The sequence below is a fragment of the Brachyhypopomus gauderio genome, unplaced genomic scaffold (assembly GCF_052324685.1).
Source record: "Brachyhypopomus gauderio isolate BG-103 unplaced genomic scaffold, BGAUD_0.2 sc47, whole genome shotgun sequence".
In the NCBI taxonomy this organism is placed as follows: domain Eukaryota; kingdom Metazoa; phylum Chordata; class Actinopteri; order Gymnotiformes; family Hypopomidae; genus Brachyhypopomus; species Brachyhypopomus gauderio.
In genome coordinates, this window is record NW_027506873.1 from 1251486 (window position 1) to 1268816 (window position 17331).

Here is a 17331-nt window from a genome sequence, read left to right on the forward strand (position 1 = left end):
TTGTTTGGTCTTTTAATTATATTGCATAACTGGAGTGAAATCGGATTTCACTTAGTTTAATATTTACATCTAATTTAAAGATCAAAGAACCGTGTCATGTATTAGAGCCATTTAAACTGCAAAATAAGTGATTACAATACACTGAAATAAAGAAAAAACACATGAAATCTTCTCTTTGAAAATAATCATTTGTGCTAAATGGGGTCCATTAGTTTCTTGCTAATAAATGCTTTGGAGCGCTCTTGGTATCAGGAGCCTAAGGTTAGTGATCCTGTGTGTTCCCATCACACACCTCCAAAAATCTCAGCATTCTGCCCCCCCCCCCCCCAACTCTACAAAGGTTGGATAGGCATTCTAAGACATTTTAAAAGTGCACATTATCTTTTGTATACTAGTGAAACATTATTAGATTTTAAATTCCTCCAACCAGTAGTCCATGGTTCTTGCATGCTACAGAAATACTTTCGAAAATATTTGTCTGTTTGCGTTCTACCATTTGAGGTGATGGTAGACAACAAAAAGTGTTCTAGCAGTGGTTCTTATGGTCCACTAACGAACTTAGTCAAAGCCTCCTAACCTTGTACTGGTCCTGTAGCTTGAATTGGATTCTTTTTATAATCATCCATCTCCAGTCCAGTCACGAGTGAAGCACCACCTGGCTGAGCGTAACTGGGAGGAGGAAAGGTGAAATGGTGCTGACGTGCTCATCTTTGGTCACTCTGTCTGGGAGCTCATATGAAGAGGCCTCGTCAGATTGTGCTCTCCGTGTGTGCGTAGGTGTGGGAGATGGTGTGGATGTTCAGGTGTGTGACAGGGTGACTGTGGGGGTGGATGTGGGTGTTGGAGTTCAGGTGGAGGCTCGAGGTGGAGTTGGTGTTTGTGTAGGACAGTTGCTGGCTGGAGCGCTGGTTGGCCAGGCTGTTCCTGTCATTGAGCAGCAACGTGGTCTCGCCGGCATCCTCCTTAGGGGTCAGCGGACCTGTACTCCTGCTCATAGTGGAGGCGAGGATGGGTGCCACGGATGGCAGAGGTGCAGGGTCCAGTCGCATATGGTTACTCGTGGGAGACTGTGGGCTACTGTCCAACTTGGAGGCCAAAAGTCCATTTTGGTACTGGGCACGATTGATCTGAGAGAATAAGAAAAAAAAACACAAACCAAAACACTGAGTACTGGTGCAACAAGAAGGCTTGTAGTCTTACATGTGATCCTACATTCAGAGTGTCTGAAATAAACACTGAAGAGCTCTTTCACATTCACCCATTTATGGAGACATCCAGGTAACTGAGGTATTTGAATCATATACTCTGTTATGGTAACTTATTTAAAGCAAAGTAACTAATTAAAGAAATTCTGACAAATTATTCTCTTCAAGGACAAAGAGGATTACGCAATATAATGCTAGACCCAATTAACAGTTACCGGTATCTGCAGTGGAATAATCCAAAGTGTTAGGGACCCTAAGCAGAGAGGCTAATTAACCTTCACCCCACTTATCTATACATGAATATGAAAAGACTTCCGTCTCTCTTTGTTTGCCTTGGTCTGTGTAGCATTTCACTTAAAAGCATTAGAATGAAATGTAGATTTCTGTTTTACTGGTCGTGCACGGCCCTCGTCCTACTCTGTTGTCCCAGTGCTTGGCCTACACATGCTCTGGCATCGCTGTACCACTGCCGCCCCTACCTTTACGAACTGCAGGTCCGTGAGGGCGCGCACGTTGAAGTCCGGGACATACTGGGGCGGCGGCGTGCTGGTGAGCTGCGAGGTGCTGCCTCCGATGGACATGGCGTCCACCCTCTCTGCACAGCTCAGGGACGCAGAGCGGTTCAGGCCACTCAGGTGAGACGGGGAGCGGAACTCTGCAAAGCAGGGAAGGCACAGTCAGAACCAGACATCTACACCATCTTACACCATCCAGCACCTCCTACACCATCCAGCACCACCTACACCATCCAGCACCTCCTACACCATCCAGCACCTCCTACACCATCCAGCACCTCCTACACCAGGGGTCTCCAACACGTCGCTCGCGAGCTACCAGTAGCTCACCACCCCTTTCCGAGTAGCTCGCCAAAGGGCCAATGAATTACATATAAATTTGTAAACCTAATTGGTCCCATCGAGAAATCTACTTAAATTTATGTCCAATCAAAATTCACAGTTGTCCCTCCCCTTCTAACACTAAATGATTATTCGCCAATTATACAACAGTTAGTTCACAATCCGACTGGTTGACAAGTGTTCTAACCCTGCAGATATGTGTGATAACAGCACGGTATTCTCATTCTCTGTATCACTCCGCGGACGTGTTGTCAAGTAACGGCATGTACATATATTCACGATAACACACTCCCTCTCGTGTTCTATTGCTCAATTAGCTGTCAATCAAAAAGTTAGGCTGCCGTCAATATTGAATAAACTAGGGGTCACCCACGTCATGAGTCGCCACGTCATGTTTTTGCCACTATTATAGATCAGACCCTCCAGAAAGTCGCGATGTTGCGATTTGCAACTTCAACGCAACTTCAAGCAAACCCCGCGAATTCAGGGCGGTGTTGCAACTTCAGCCAATCACCGCAACTTTCCCGCAAATTTGACCAATTACTGATGTCGTCTTGATGTGACGTCGACAAACGCCCGCCTTACTTCCGTATATACGTTCAAGAGGACTGAAAGCAGCATGATAAACTGTCCAGATCCGACCCGCGAATTGATTATCTATGGCCCCCTGGATGATATTTAATTTAATTACTATTAGATCCGGCCCGCAGGCCACAGCCGCCCGATGGTGTTTTGCACGCACAAACACTACATTCCCCACAATGCAAGTCACTGCAGCGCACGCAAGCGGCGAGGGTCTAAGATAAAGTTTATAAGTTTAAACTTTAAACTGAGATAAAGTTTAAAGTCAGAGATAAAGTTTATTTATCTCTGATCCATATCTATGAGTTCGCTCTGGCGCCAACCACTGGCGATCGATCTCGATATAATACTTAATTTGTGTCCATTTTACAGGCCGCCCGGTAACAACTTACGTTCGCTAACCCCCCCCCCCCCCCCCCCCCCCCCCCCCCCCCCGTCAACAATTAATGTTCGCCACCCCCTCCAGGTTCAAATCTCACTTCAAGCGATCTGGAAAAGTTGCCAACCCTGAATAAATAGGTAAATAGATAATTAAAATGGACTACTAAATAGAGGAAACCATACAACATTTACTCCCTATTGTAATGTACTCACAAAAAAGCAAAAACACACCGCAACTTCCATCGCAATTTTTTTGAAAAACACCCGCAACATCAAACATTTTAGCCCGCAACAATCACAAAAAAGGCCCGCGAAATCCTGGTGGGACTGATTAGAGACCCATATGTACAAACAAGTAGCAACTTAAAAAACTGGGCTTAACACTTCGTACACAAAAAACAGATAACTTATGTCCCACTACGTCGTATGTTTGGCGCAGAAGTACAAGTTTGCCTTAATTTAGCGGAGAAAATGAGGTGTATTTTGGACGTAAAATCCATCCGTCGGATTCTACTGCCCTGCGTTTACCCTCAATAAATGCCCTTACCCTATAAAAACACTATACTATAAAAATGGGCACATGATTAGTCAGCCTGAAGACACGGCTTACTGTTGCTAAAAACACAACTCAGCGTGACGTCGCCTTTATGATTGCCAGGTAATGTTAAGTGAATACTGCAGCACGTCATGAACATAATTAGGTTCGTTAGCCAAGATATCTAACCTAACTAGTGCTTACTGACAGCTCAAGCTGGTGTGTCTTCTGTGCGTTATATTTATAACTTACATTGATGTGTTTTTTACAGTTCGAAGGTGAATTTTTGAAGGCCAATATTTCACACTCTTTAGGGAGACAGAGATGGCACTTCATCCTATAGGAATTTACTTTCACTCCAGCAAACGCAAACACTGTCTCTAGGTAGGCCCAGGGTGGTCTCCTTCCTCACCCTCACCACCACGATCACTCGATGTTGAAGGTGAGGAAGGTGCCTTTTAATATATGTACATTAAAACGCCAACAAGCTTATTATGCAGCACTTATGCTGCTCTTCTGCTGTTACCAGTGCATGAATTCCACCTTCTAACTTCGCACGCACAAAAATCGAGAGGTACGTGACCGCCCGCGTGGCCAACGCACATGGGCGAGCCACCGCGATTGCGTCATTTTTGCCGGACACTTGCGCAGTCACGACGTGTCAAGTGAACCTAAAATACGAAGCTCAAGTGTTCAGTGAAGGCAGCAGCAGAGTAATCGAGACGCGACCGGAGCATGCGCAGTTTTCTCATAAGACAGCCTGATCGCTTGACCCGGTGACAGCACCAGCTAACATGTTTATAATTGTAACGAGTAACTATACAGCACGTAAAAAATTTATCGGAGTAAAAGTATTAAACTGATGGAAAATATGTAGTGAAGTAAAAGTGGAAGTAGGAGAAAAAAATAATACTCCAGTAAAGTACAGATACAGCATCTTAGTACTTAAGTACAGTAGTGAAGTAGTTCTACTTCGTTACTATACAACTCTGGCAATTGACACTCGCACACGCAACTTTCGTTCGCCAACCCCCCCCCCCCCCCCCCCCCCCAACAACTTTTCGGGTAGCCCTCCGCAATAATTGGAATCCAAGAAGTAGCTCCCAGTTTCAAAAAGGTTGGAGACCCCTGTCCTACACCATCCAGCACCTCCTACACCATCCAGCACCACCTACACCATCCAGCACCTCTTACACCATCCTGCACCACCTACACCATCCTGCACCACCTACACCATCCAGCAGCATCCAGCACCATGATGGATGCAAATCATAAGCCACTGCATATGTGCATTTTTTATGCGCATATGCCTGTTTAAACATGCATGCCTGCTTGCCTACATACACATGCGCACATACGCCCATATGTACATCTTAAAATAGGTGGAAATCTCACAAGATACATTTACAACTGTTTCCACTGCATTTGGGACACAGAACTCAACATGGGATTTAATAGGGACACAAAAATAAAACAAGAGAATACCAAAAACGAACTACAAGGTTAAACCATTTCAGGCAATCACACTTCAAAATGGAAATCAGGGTGAAGGTCAGAGATGTTATCATGACAAAGGCAAATCAGGGGGACTAAACTGACCTTCACACCCCAGAGCATGATGGTGGTGAGATTAATACTATATTAATTAATTATAACATCTACACAAAACATTAGTAATGCAATAGTAATAGCACCCAGTAATAGCAATTTTTTAAATTGCTTATTCATTTAATTTACTGTGTTTATTTTATTGTATTTTTTACAAAGTGGATTGTTTATATATTCTCTGTATGGGTTTACTGTTTATTGTTATTTTAATGTGAGTTGTAAGGTGACCTTGAGTGACTTGAAAGGCGCCATTAAATAAAATGTATTATTATTATTATTATTATTATTAATAGTGTCTTTGATATCGTAGCAATAAATTTCTATCTCTGTGTTGCAGGACCAAGAGGTTCCGACATTCATTCATACTGGCGGGAATTAGGATACTGAACAACAGTGATGGATGTGTGTGTATGTTGTATTAGGATACTGAACAACAGTGATGAATGTGTGTGTATGTTGTATTAGGATACTGAACAACAGTGATGAATGTGTGTGTATGTTGTATTAGGATACTGAACAACAGTGATGGATGTGTGTGTATGTTGTATTAGGATACTGAACAACAGTGATGGATGTGTGTGTATGTTGTATTAGGATACTGAACAACAGTGATGAATGTGTGTGTATGTTGTATTAGGACACTGAACAACAGTGATGGATGTGTGTGTATTGTATTGTGTTTGGTAAATATATGTACGTAATTGGTGTGTAACTGTAGGTATCTCTATATCGGGTTATTGTATTTATGAGGTTATTGTATTTTTGTATTCTAGATTGATCTATCTATCCATCTATATCTCTTCCATAAAATCTTTACATACTATGCATTCATCTACACACTGGATTATAGTTAGTAAGTGCCTTTACCCAAATTACCATTGCAGTGTCATTCCTGAAAATAATGCAGTGCCTTGCTAAGACAGTGACACAGACATCGGTGACAGAAACAATGGGAACAGACCAAACAAATGGCAAAAAATAAGTTCAGAGAATTTACTCAATGTGGTGGCTACCTGAAAACAGGTGTTAAGGGGCTTATGTTCGTTATATGACGCCTTGCTTTGGCAAGTCATTACATCAGATCAACAGACATGGCCTGGTGATTAATTCAAATGAGCCAGCAGTTCAACCAAAAGTTTAAAAGAACTGCTGGAATCCAAGAAAGGCCCAGCTGATTAGAAATAAGCAATGGGGCGATGTCAAAGCATGAATTGCTAAAGTTGTTTTTCGACTAGATTGGGGTCAGATCTGTTAGTGGGCGGGGCATATGAGGCTGAGAGAGGTCTTGGCACAGGAAGTGAAATTAGGAGGAGAACATAACTCCAGACTCCAATTCAGTCCACTCAGTCCATGAGTCCAGCAAAGCGTCTTTTCCGTGGTCGTACTCTATGGGTCCCGAGTGCATGAACTGGAAAAGGCTAACTTTTATTCCTTTTCTTTAATTGGTTATTAATGTAAAGCCCCGCCCACCCAGTACATCCCTTGTTAGTGCCACCCGGCTAGCCCATCGTCCCCGTTGGTTAGCTGCTAACATGCAGGAATTTACCTGGGAAGCGAGAGAACAGAGAAAACCTCTTAAGAGAGAGGCGACGCCGTGGCTGGGGTGACCCCACGAAGGGGGAGAGAGGGGGTGTGACAGCTGGGGTGGGGTGGAGGGTGACAGCCAGAGAAGAGGAGGGGGAGAGACAGAGACCATTATACAGTCCACATCCATCACCAAGCAGTCTCAGTGTCAGTGCCCCCCTGGTTCTGACTCCATCCCCAGTTATTGTTAAATGGGTCTAACATCGCTGCGTCTCCACATGGATGGGCGCATCCTTTTGTCAATGGGTGTGTTCGTGGTGACTGCATAGAACGCTGCTGTAGCTTGTTCTTGGGCTGCTTTTCCATTCTGTTCTCTGCTAATGTGACAAAGTAACCAGTACTGAGGCATAGCAGACGAACCAGAATCAGTGGGGCGTGCAATGACACGATCACCTGACTCAAACACCTTGTTGTGACCAATCAGGAATTTACTGTCACTATGGCAGTCAGTAAAGCCTATTTTGGTCAGCCAATATAGTCATTTATAGATTATAAGGATCAGTTGCTTTTTAACAGTATTAAAATGAAGACAGATGCTGGAGACGGCAGAGGTACAGTCTACTTAAGCACAGTTCAAAATGCAGCAGTGAATACGTTTGAAGTTTAATTTCACCCATTTTTACTTTTTAATCAAAGCCAAATATGAGGAAACCTATAGTCTTCTGGGGTTACTAATGTTATTATTAATAAATTGTAATATGCCAGTCATGGGAATGGGTCTCCTTGCTGCAGAGATTTAGCTGTGTTTCCTGCTCTTTTTTGAACCCACCCTCATCACCGGCATGTCCCTCTCCCAGCATTTTGAACAAACAAGTTGAACAAGCAAATCCATGTTTCGGCTCTTCTGGGCTTAAACACATAACAGCATGTGATGTTTTCATTTTACAGTGCAATTGGTCCACCTATGCAGGCTCACTACTGACCCAATCACCTTGTTTAACTTCACTACACAGAACTATGTACCTGATAACTGAATGTTACTAGTATGCATGAGCAAATTTGTAGTTGGCATCTGATAAGATGAGGTACACGAGAACCTGCTGTTTCTCTACCAGTGTCAAAGACGGGAGACATGAAGATGCCCATGCTGAGACTCACCCAAGGACGGAGTGGTTAACGCCATGATGCCATAGAAAGAGAAGGGGCCTGTCTCAAACTTCATATTCTCATTTCCTGCCTCCACCTCCACCCGACCCTGAGAGAGAGAGAGAGAGAGAGAGAGGGGACAGAGAGAGAGAGAGAGGGGGCAGGGAGAGAGAGACCACGGTCATTGCCACCGTCTCCTTCTGGATCCACGGGGCTGTCTTTCATATCTCAGCTTTTACTCCTTGCCTCTTGGTGGCAATATTCGAGAGCTCCAGGCACAGCGGGCCACCGTGTGCTGTTCAGGAGAAAAACCTGTTCCTAGATTAAAAATGACTTTCAACCAACACGTTCCACTGACTGTAATTTAAGCTGTGACCAACAGCCATTCGGATGCAGCTAAAGAGGCAATCAAACAACACCCAAACAGATGTACAAAAATAACGAGTCATGGGCCTGGCATGTCGGCACGGGTGTGTCGTGTTGCATCTCAGCATGGGGCCAAAGGGCCTGTGGATCTGTCTTCTGATCCCCCACGTGTTACTGCGTAAATGCATGATTTCCTTTATAGTGCTGAAACCCAAAGCCCCTTGCATGCATCCCTGGTCAGGAGGTGCTGCTGAATAATGCAGGATGAGCAGAGCTCCATTTGTGTAGCTCTCAGGTACTGACACTATCAGTAGCCACTCGATTTGGCTGTGCACGTCCCCATGGACACCAGTGGACACTCATGCACAACTGTACACGCCCAGGTACACTCATGCACAACCGTGCACACCCAGGATTTCCTTGAATCATGCAACAGCATAAAAATTAGCTCTTCATTGTTGCCCTTTTTTAAGGACATGATGTAGAGCATGGATGGGGCGTTTGTAGTGCCATAAGGTGGTGGACGGGGCTATCTTACACTCAGAGTGGTAATCCTGACTCCTGACTAAACCGCATGGCAGATCCTCTTGGAACCTCCAACCCCATGTCCTGTTCTCCAACACGGAAATCTTCTGAGTGCTTTTGGGTTTCTAAGCAGGCAAGATCACAGTCCTTCATCAGTCTGCCAGTAGCTTTGAAAGGAAGCAGTCACGATTTTGGTCTCACCGCTGCGAATTTGGCACATAGCACGGTCGCTCACACTGATGCACACGGCACGGTCCTCACACTGACGTACAGTGGCACGGCCCCTCACACCGACGCACAGTGGCACGGCCCCTCACACCGACGCACAGTGGCACGGTCCCTCACACCGACGCACAGTGGCACGGTCCCTCACACCGACGCACACGGCACGGGTCCTCACACCGACACACACGGCACGGGTCCTCACACCGACGCACACGGCACGGGTCCTCACACCGACGCACACGGCACGGGTCCTCACACCGACGCACACGGCACGGGTCCTCACACCGACGCACACGGCACGGGTCCTCACACCGACGCACAGTGGCACGGCCCCTCACACCGACGCACAGTGGCATGCAAATGCAGTGGCAGTGGATGCGTCTCACACCTTTACATACCTGTGGCTCTCGTTGCTAAAATAAAGCCACGACAATATGAATTGTTGATTTATTGCCTGTATGTTTGCGTGTGAAGTGGGGGGGGGGGGGGGGGGGGGGGGGGGGGGTAGTACCGTGATGCACGGGTTCAAGGGCAGTGGAGCGGGCCCTCCGCCTCCATTACATAACACAGCTCAGTGAGGGGCGGGTGTGAGAACCTCCACTGGATACAAACAGCTCACAGCTGCCGCATCACCTCTCGTTGTGTAACACGAAACCAGACACGGGGCGTTACGGGTTGAGGGGCATCCAAAAGCCATCAGCGCCACGCACCATCCAATCCAAGCGAACGGCTAAGACCCATGCTTGAAAGGTCACTTTTGTCACTGTGATGGAGAGTTTATTCCTAGATGTAGGTTGTTGGATTGTGTGTGTGTGTTCGACAGTTCTGTGAATATACAACACTGGGTTATTCCCTCATTAATCACAAATATTCCAATAATGTTTAATTTGTGTTTTAACTTGTGTTTTACTGTTGTTGACATAGCAATGTCCTGCTATATGGAACATGGTTTGGTGAAATGCACGTAAAAAAATTTTTTTTATAAATAATCAATCCCGAGGTTCCCTGACCTGTAAGATGAGGATGAAATAATCGACAGGCTTGCCGCGCTGGTACAGATAGTGATGCTGGGACCGCTTCTCGTTCTCGTTGAACTTGGTCTCCTGGATGACATCTGGGTGCTTCAGGATCCGTAGCAAGACCTTGTCCGAGATCTGCAGTGGACTGAAGAGGCTCACCTCTGAAGAGATGCAAACATCCAGATGGGGAGCCTCACCAACACACGCAACAGCACTCCAAACACTCGCCAATAACACTCCCAACACTTGCTCAGAGCACATAGGTAGGTTGATATCCAGGAGCTCAAGATGGTGAACTTACCAGTCGCCAGGAACCGATGTGCAGCTAAGAGGAGTTGGGGTGAGATCTTAACCTTGGACTCGCTTTCCTGTTTAAAGGCGGAGAAGTCCCTCTTGTTCTTATTAGGGTCTACCTTCTTCCTGTGGCGGTTATCAGCTAATCGAGAAAAGCAAGCAAGCATGGGATCATGGGAGAAACATTGTGAGAACCTGAACCAACTGGCACAGATGCCTTCATGAAAACTCACTGTAGAGGTCAGACTCGTCCAGGATTTCAGACTTGATGATCTCCTCGATCACGTCCTCCAGCGTGACCAGACCCAACACCTCATAGAAAGGGTCTCCCTCACCCTCATTGTTCACCCTCTGTACTATGGCCAGGTGAGATTTTCCTGGGGTGGAGAGAAAGGAATGCAAGGTCACCACAAGAATGAAATAATTTGTATCTGTTTGCACAGCAGTCATTAACCCTATGGACAGGAGTCCTAAGAGTGAACCACAAGCACTTCTTTCCTATAGTAGGTACTATACCTCGCATCAGTGAAGAGTGTTCTTGTCTGCGTATGACTTCAAATACAAGAGCGTTCTAAAATGACAGTACTCTCTGCTGAACGTTTCATTTGCTACAAACAAAAGACACTGTGGGACTCAGATGGCTTCACCTATGGCACTAAATGTTCAAACATTTAAAAAAAATTAAAATTTAAATGTACTGTATTTTGTCAATTGTGATTTTTACACCGCAATCGAAATTTGTCCTCCGCTTTGAACCCATCTGTGCAGTTAGAACACACACACACACACACACTAGTGATTACTAAGGGGCTGTGGATCACACGTGCCCAGAGCGGTGGGCAGCCCTAGCCCGGCGCCCGGGGAGCAGTTGGGGTTAGGTGCCTTGCTCAAGGGCACCTCAGTCATGGCCTCAAGTCTGGGAATCGAACCCACGACCCCTCCGGTCACAAGACCAGTTCCCTACCACCAGGCCATGACTGCCCCTGTGTGTGTTAACACACAGATTGTTAACACAGATTAACAATCTGTGTGTGTGTGTGTGTGTGTGTGTGTGTGTGTGTGTGTGTCAGCTAGAAATATACATCATTACAAGAATAATACATGGACTGTGTAAAAGAGCATTCAGATGGGGGAAGTGACCTAATGTCCTCAGAGGTCATAAGGAGCCTGCATGCTAACACATAGTGGGCTGTTCCATGTATAGTCTACACACTAACATATTTCTTTGCACTTCAGATTATAAGCAGCACAGCAACATATAGTATACAGTAATATATAATGTAATGTCTGACTGATGATTCCACTACTGCCTGCAGTCATATATTCCAGAGTCTTCATATTAAACAGCAAAATATCCCACTTGGAGAGCATGTCTGCTGATCAAATTTCACACCCTTTCATCTTAAACAAACATCAAACAGACTCATATATCTTCTACATGTCAGCACCAGGGATAGGGATAGGGATACTTAGCGTGCATTTATCGGACATTTTGCCTTTCAACAGAGTTGTTTTGGATGAATGTAGTTATATTATGTTATATTAACAAGGTGAGCCTACAGTATATTATTATAATGTTCAATATGTCAGTCATATTTGCTAGACATAGAAGCACAGGGTTAGGGTTAGGGTTTTTGTTCATAATCTAGGCTTACATATAGTTTATACATGCTAACAGTCATTTGTTTCATCATCTTGACGTTAGAATCAGTCTTCATTTCCAACCAGCACATCTCATTTTGTTCAGCTAATGGAACTATTTGACAATGCAATGAACCAGTTGAAATATATGACATCAGTCAGTTTAAATTATTAATGGGATTGATTGTGCCAGAGCAAAATGCAGTGATTGAGAAAACGTGTGGTTATTGACTAAGCTCTCTATCTACGTGAGACAAACTGTGTACCTCAAAGTCAATATGAGTAAAAAATTATTTCAGTCATTTAGACAGTAACACAACATTCAAGACAGGTTAAATCGTTATATTCAGTCATGTTGGTACATGGCCTTCAGTCTTTCAATGTGCTCCAAAGACACACGTCAGTATAACTAACCTTTTTTGAACTCCTCCAACATGGCATCCAACTTAGTATCATGGAAGACAAAATGAACCGGGTGGTTGTAAAACTTAGTGACAGTTTTAAGCGTTGTGCAGTCGTCCGGATCAACAAACGCTAAATCCTTCACGTACAGAATGTCCACGATGTTGGAGCGCTCGTCTTCGTAGACGGGTATGCGGGTGTAGCCGCTCTCCATAATCTCTGTCATGGTGTTGAAGTCCAGCACTGCATCCGACTTGATCATGAAACAGTTGTTGAGGGCCGTCATCACATCCTCCACCGTTTTGGTCCTCAACTCTAAGGCCCCCTGTATCATGTTGAGCTCCTCTTTCACCAAGTCGTTGTACGGCTCCGTCACCTTGAGCATCTCCACCAGCTTCTCCCTGTTGTAAACAGTTCCGATTTCCTGTCCCAACAGACAGTCAAGCAGTTTGCTAATCGGGAAAGACAACGGGAATGTGAGGAGCATAAAGCATTTTGTCAACACGATGGTATTGGCCCCGACTGCCAGTCCGTGACGAGAGCACAGAGCCTGTGGTATTATTTCACCAAAGATGACAATGCCAACTGTGGATGCTGCTACAGCACCCAATCCAGAGCCGATCAAATCGTCCAGCAAGATGGTAAGTGTAGTGTTTACCAACACGTTCCCCAGCAGCAAGGAACATAGCAGGTAGTTCCCCTTATTGCGAATGGGCTCGATCTTGCGAGCGTACCTCTTCTCTTTATCAGTGCCGCAACTTTGCACAATACGAAGCTCCATAGGATCGAGTGCCATAAGCCCTAGATTGAGTCCACTGAATATGCCTGACAGCACAAGGAGACAAGAAACCAGAATGATCTGAAGCCATAAGGGCAAAAAAGAGATTTTCTCCTCAACAACTCTTAACACGCCATCGTTATCCGACAGTATATACCACTTCCCTTCCGCACTCTTAACGCATAAGCAGTACTCTCTCTCGCGCTCAGTCTTGCGGAGCGGCTTAATGTTTACACTTAACACACCTGATGTACCCCGACTGCTGACATTCATATTGCTGTTTATACTAATGTCTTTGGTAAAATCGACACAAGTCCTGTTTAATAATGTGTGTCTGTCCAAGGTCTCATCCTCGTCGCTCCCATGTTCCGTAAACCTGATCTGTGACGAGGAGTCCAAGTTAAGCTGTACCCCATAAAACCTGAGCTGGACGCTGCTCCCCTCTGTTACCTGAATGACTCCGTCATCAGTTGTAGTGGCTGGTTTATTGCTTTTCTCCAGCCTCATGCCCAATATCTGAATCCCACCGACACTCGCTGACTCAGTTCGACCACCGAAGGAGCTCCAAAGAAAAACAATTAAAGTTAGAACACATCCTTGTCCACTCCACTCTGTCGCCATGTTTGTTTCGCTGTCGGCAAGCTGGTAGTTGACGTCACACGCTTAGTTCCCTGATCCGCCCTCTATTAGCATAATGCGTTCTTCCGCAACGCCCACTACAGCCCTCTATTAGCATAATGCGTTCTTCCGCAACGCCCACTACAGCGGCCGGCTATTTTATATATATATATATATACTGCTCAAAAAATAAAGGGAACACTAAAATAACACATCCTAGATCTCAATTAATAAAAATCTTTGAAATCAGTTGAAAATCTCTACCTGTTGTCTGTTCCATTTGCACAAGAGCAGTTGAAATTGATTCACAATCAGTGTTGCTAGGGTTAGGGTTAGTGGATGTGGATGACTTGGAGTTACATTGTGTTGTTTAAGTGTTCCCTTTATTTTTTTGAGCAGTGTATATATATATACATACATGTATATACATATATAGTATATACACTACCGTTCACTAAGTTTGGGGTCACTTAGAAATGTTCTTATTTTTTAAAGAAAAGCAGTTTTTTTTTTTTTAGCTAACATTAAATGCATCAAAAATACACTCTATACATTATTAATGTGCACTGTAAAAAAATCCTAATTTTATGGAAAATAACTGTAAATATTTAATGTATTTTAACATTTTTTCCAATTGTATGCAAAACTTTGTAAAATTACAGACATTATTTGTAATTTGACAAAATGTCTTTTATTTTAAGTATTATGACAATAATTACAAGTTACAAGCTTTTCTCGTTTTTTTTCGGAAATAATACAGTATTATTTATACGGTATTTTTCTGCTTTCTTAAATTATATACAGATTCATGTATAATTACAGCAATTATCTGCAATTAAACATTCAGTTGATTATATAAAGGTTTATGTCTGTAAAAACTAAAAAGTTTTTTTCTCTGTCATTTTAATCAAAATCTTATGTCTTTTGGCACTGCTGGTTTAAACATGATTTTCAATGTCAGAAATGAATGTGGTTTTCATAGTATTAGCTTACATGTATCAATACTCATATTTTGATTGTTAGGCGTCTTCGTAATTCAGAGGATCCATTGATGTTCAGGAGAAAAATGTACACAGAACAAAATATATAGGTTCGGACATATTAATATGCCACAGAACGTGATGGTAATTGATTTGACGAAAAAGAAAATAATTTCTGCAATTGAAAATGCTCATTTTTATGATGCCTACAGAATGAATTGTGACTTCCTAATGTCAGTTCAGACATTAGATTTTTACATTGGCATATCTAAAGTATGTAACTGTAGTAATGGCTGTAGGAGATTTCTGTTGATTGTTCCATCTCTATTGATGTCTGTTCTCATTTTAGTTCTTGTGCAGTCAATGGCAATAGAAAATGGCAGTTTGTTTGGGTGCTGGATTTTTAAAAGAAACATTTCTAAACACTGGGTCTATACTTGAACATAACCAAGGAAATAACCTGTAACACACTGAGAGACAGATGAACTGATATACTGGTAGATGTACATTGTAATGGAACAGGCTTTTAAACTTAAAAATGTGTGTGCCTATAGTTACACACTGGAATAAAAACACAAGTTGAACAACCACTTAAATATAAACGTTATCTCTAGGCTAGGGGCATAAACGTGATTTGAGCTCAACGTATTGCTTTTAACCATAATTGGTTAATCTGACTGTCATTCAGGAAACTGGCCAATGACAACTGTTCGCGCCTCTCAGGTCATGTTTCAGCGAGTGTGCTGACGGTGGACATTACGGTCGGTCAGCCTACAGCTGTGGTGGCTAGCTAGCTACCTGGATTATTTTACATCTGCCTGCCAAATTATTATTTTGAGCGGATTATCGTTGGATGATTCAACAAAATAAGATGGAAACGGGGCACGGAGGAAGAAAATTTAAGTGAAGCATTATTGGTGACATCAGGTAAGAAAACGTCCTTACTTTATGTAAGCCAACGTTAGCTAGTTAACTAACTAGTTAGCCCAGTTTAAAAACACATTTCACTTGAATGTTTCATTTGATAAAGATGAAAACAATAAAATATTAATATCTAATATTTTCCGATGCTTTAAAATACTTTAATTTGGTCACTGTTAAATACATAATGGGTTAAATAATGCTCTATGTGGTAATCAAGTCTTTGTTATAAGGTTCATTGAACATAACTAAATCTAGCGACAGCTAGTTACTCAAATTCGGTCTCGGTCTCATTTTGAATTGGTTTTATTGTGAGGTGAACCTTGAAATAGTTGAGCATTTTTCTGAGGTAACGTTAAGTCTAATTTGCTAGGAACATCGCCGACTATTCTATCGCTAATGATTAATATTCACATTAAATGATGTACAAATCAATGTGCTTAACAGTTCAGCTTTCTCCATATGCCACTGATCTCGCATGTTGTAGTTGACGTAATTTCTACATTTTTAGCACTCTGGATCTGGATTTTGGGTGACAGACATTAATGGGGTTTAAAAAATCCGCCTCCATCACGTTCTGCGTGGCTGAATATTGTACAGTCCGCCAATGGGCAGCGTCGAGGGGTGGAGTCTACAGGCCTCCCAGCAGGCCCTGCGGTGAGTTCCCCGTTTCCCTGGATGTGTGTTGTATGTGGGTTAGTGTTCCCCCTCCCTTTCCCCCCTTAGAATCAGTGTATTTGGCACTTGTTTATGCTCTTAGCGTGTTGCTTATAAAATAACAGTTTGCTAACATTGGTGTCATGACTCATTCTGGTCCTTCTGACTCGACACCGTTACAATATGTAAATGAATATGAATAGATTTAAAACTGTAGCATTTTTCTGTCAAAACCTTTCCAGATTAATAGAGAAAATCCTATGCAATAAAAATTCATGTTGCTGCTGGACCACTTCTCAGTTAAGCTAATGCAGATCTGCACTGAAGAAAGAAAGGGTGAAGGAGACCAGGTATGGTTTGTGTAAAAAATTAAAACACCATTATTGGGATCATTGTGAAGATTTTGTCCATTGCATTTTAACCCTTAGGGAATAAATATGCTTTCTCATATGTTAAATATGTAAAGCAAAAAAATAATATGCACCAAGTTTGGCCTACATTTTGTTTACTGTACAGAGCAGGAGCGCAACACAGCCCAGAGCAGGAGCGCAACACAGCCCGGAGCAGGAGCGTAACACAGCCCGGAGCAGGAGCGCAACACAGCCCAGAGCAGGAGCGCAACACAGCCCAGAGCAGGAGCGCAACACAGCCCAGAGCAGGAGCGCCACAGCCTAGCTCACAGTACAAATCAATCTGGCCATTATGTTGAGGTGAGTGACTCTCCCTGCTGCACCACTACACAGGATCTTCAGGATCTGTCACCTCCTGAATCTCTCTTCACTGTTTATGTGTTTTCCAAGATTAAGTGCTAATTCACAGATATCATTGTCATGATTCACCAGAGAAGTCTGATCCCTTTTTGAAATGGCTTTGCAGTTTTCATTCTTGGATGAAAACTGATGTCCAGATGTATAAGCTTAACAAAGCTCTGTAGGTTTTCAAAGGGACTCCGATAAGGTGAACGTATTACATTTTTGTCTCTTTGAAAAAGAGCTTTGTTAACCTGCACACTTGTACCCCTAGACATCAATTGTTTTCCAAGGATGAACTTTGAGTAGTAATTTCAA

At 43.4% G+C, this 17331-nt stretch overlaps 1 protein-coding gene across 3 annotated transcripts; it reads right to left on the bottom strand.

Annotated features, from left to right (window-relative positions):
- Positions 1-749: 749 nt before the first annotated feature.
- cnnm4a (cyclin and CBS domain divalent metal cation transport mediator 4a) lies at positions 750-13839 on the bottom strand. 3 transcript variants are annotated; one of them, XM_076986545.1, is made up of 9 exons: positions 13539-13831; positions 12323-12734; positions 10501-10644; positions 10275-10409; positions 9965-10134; positions 7851-7947; positions 6715-6807; positions 1685-1860; positions 750-1127 (listed from the first exon to the last, which is right to left on the bottom strand). In XM_076986545.1, exons 1-9 carry the CDS (start codon positions 13707-13709, stop codon positions 750-752), a joined length of 1776 nt encoding a protein of 591 aa, XP_076842660.1. In that variant the 5' UTR covers positions 13710-13831. The 3 variants fall into 3 exon arrangements, with proteins under 3 accessions (XP_076842660.1, XP_076842658.1, XP_076842659.1); XM_076986543.1 differs by having other exon boundaries at positions 12323-13839; XM_076986544.1 differs by lacking the exon at positions 6715-6807 and having other exon boundaries at positions 12323-13828.
- Between the last annotated feature and the right edge of the window lie 3492 nt (positions 13840-17331).

Coding starts and splice junctions, on each gene's coding strand:
- cnnm4a (XM_076986543.1), bottom strand. CDS start 13,709: ATGGCGACAGAGTGGAGTGGACAAGGATGTGTTCTAACTTTAATTGTT. Junction 10,135..10,274: donor ACATCGGTTCCTGGCGACTG/GTAAGTTCACCA, acceptor GCATCTCTTCAG/AGGTGAGCCTCTTCAGTCCA. Junction 1,861..6,714: donor TCTGTTCTCTCGCTTCCCAG/GTAAATTCCTGC, acceptor CCTGCTTTGCAG/AGTTCCGCTCCCCGTCTCAC.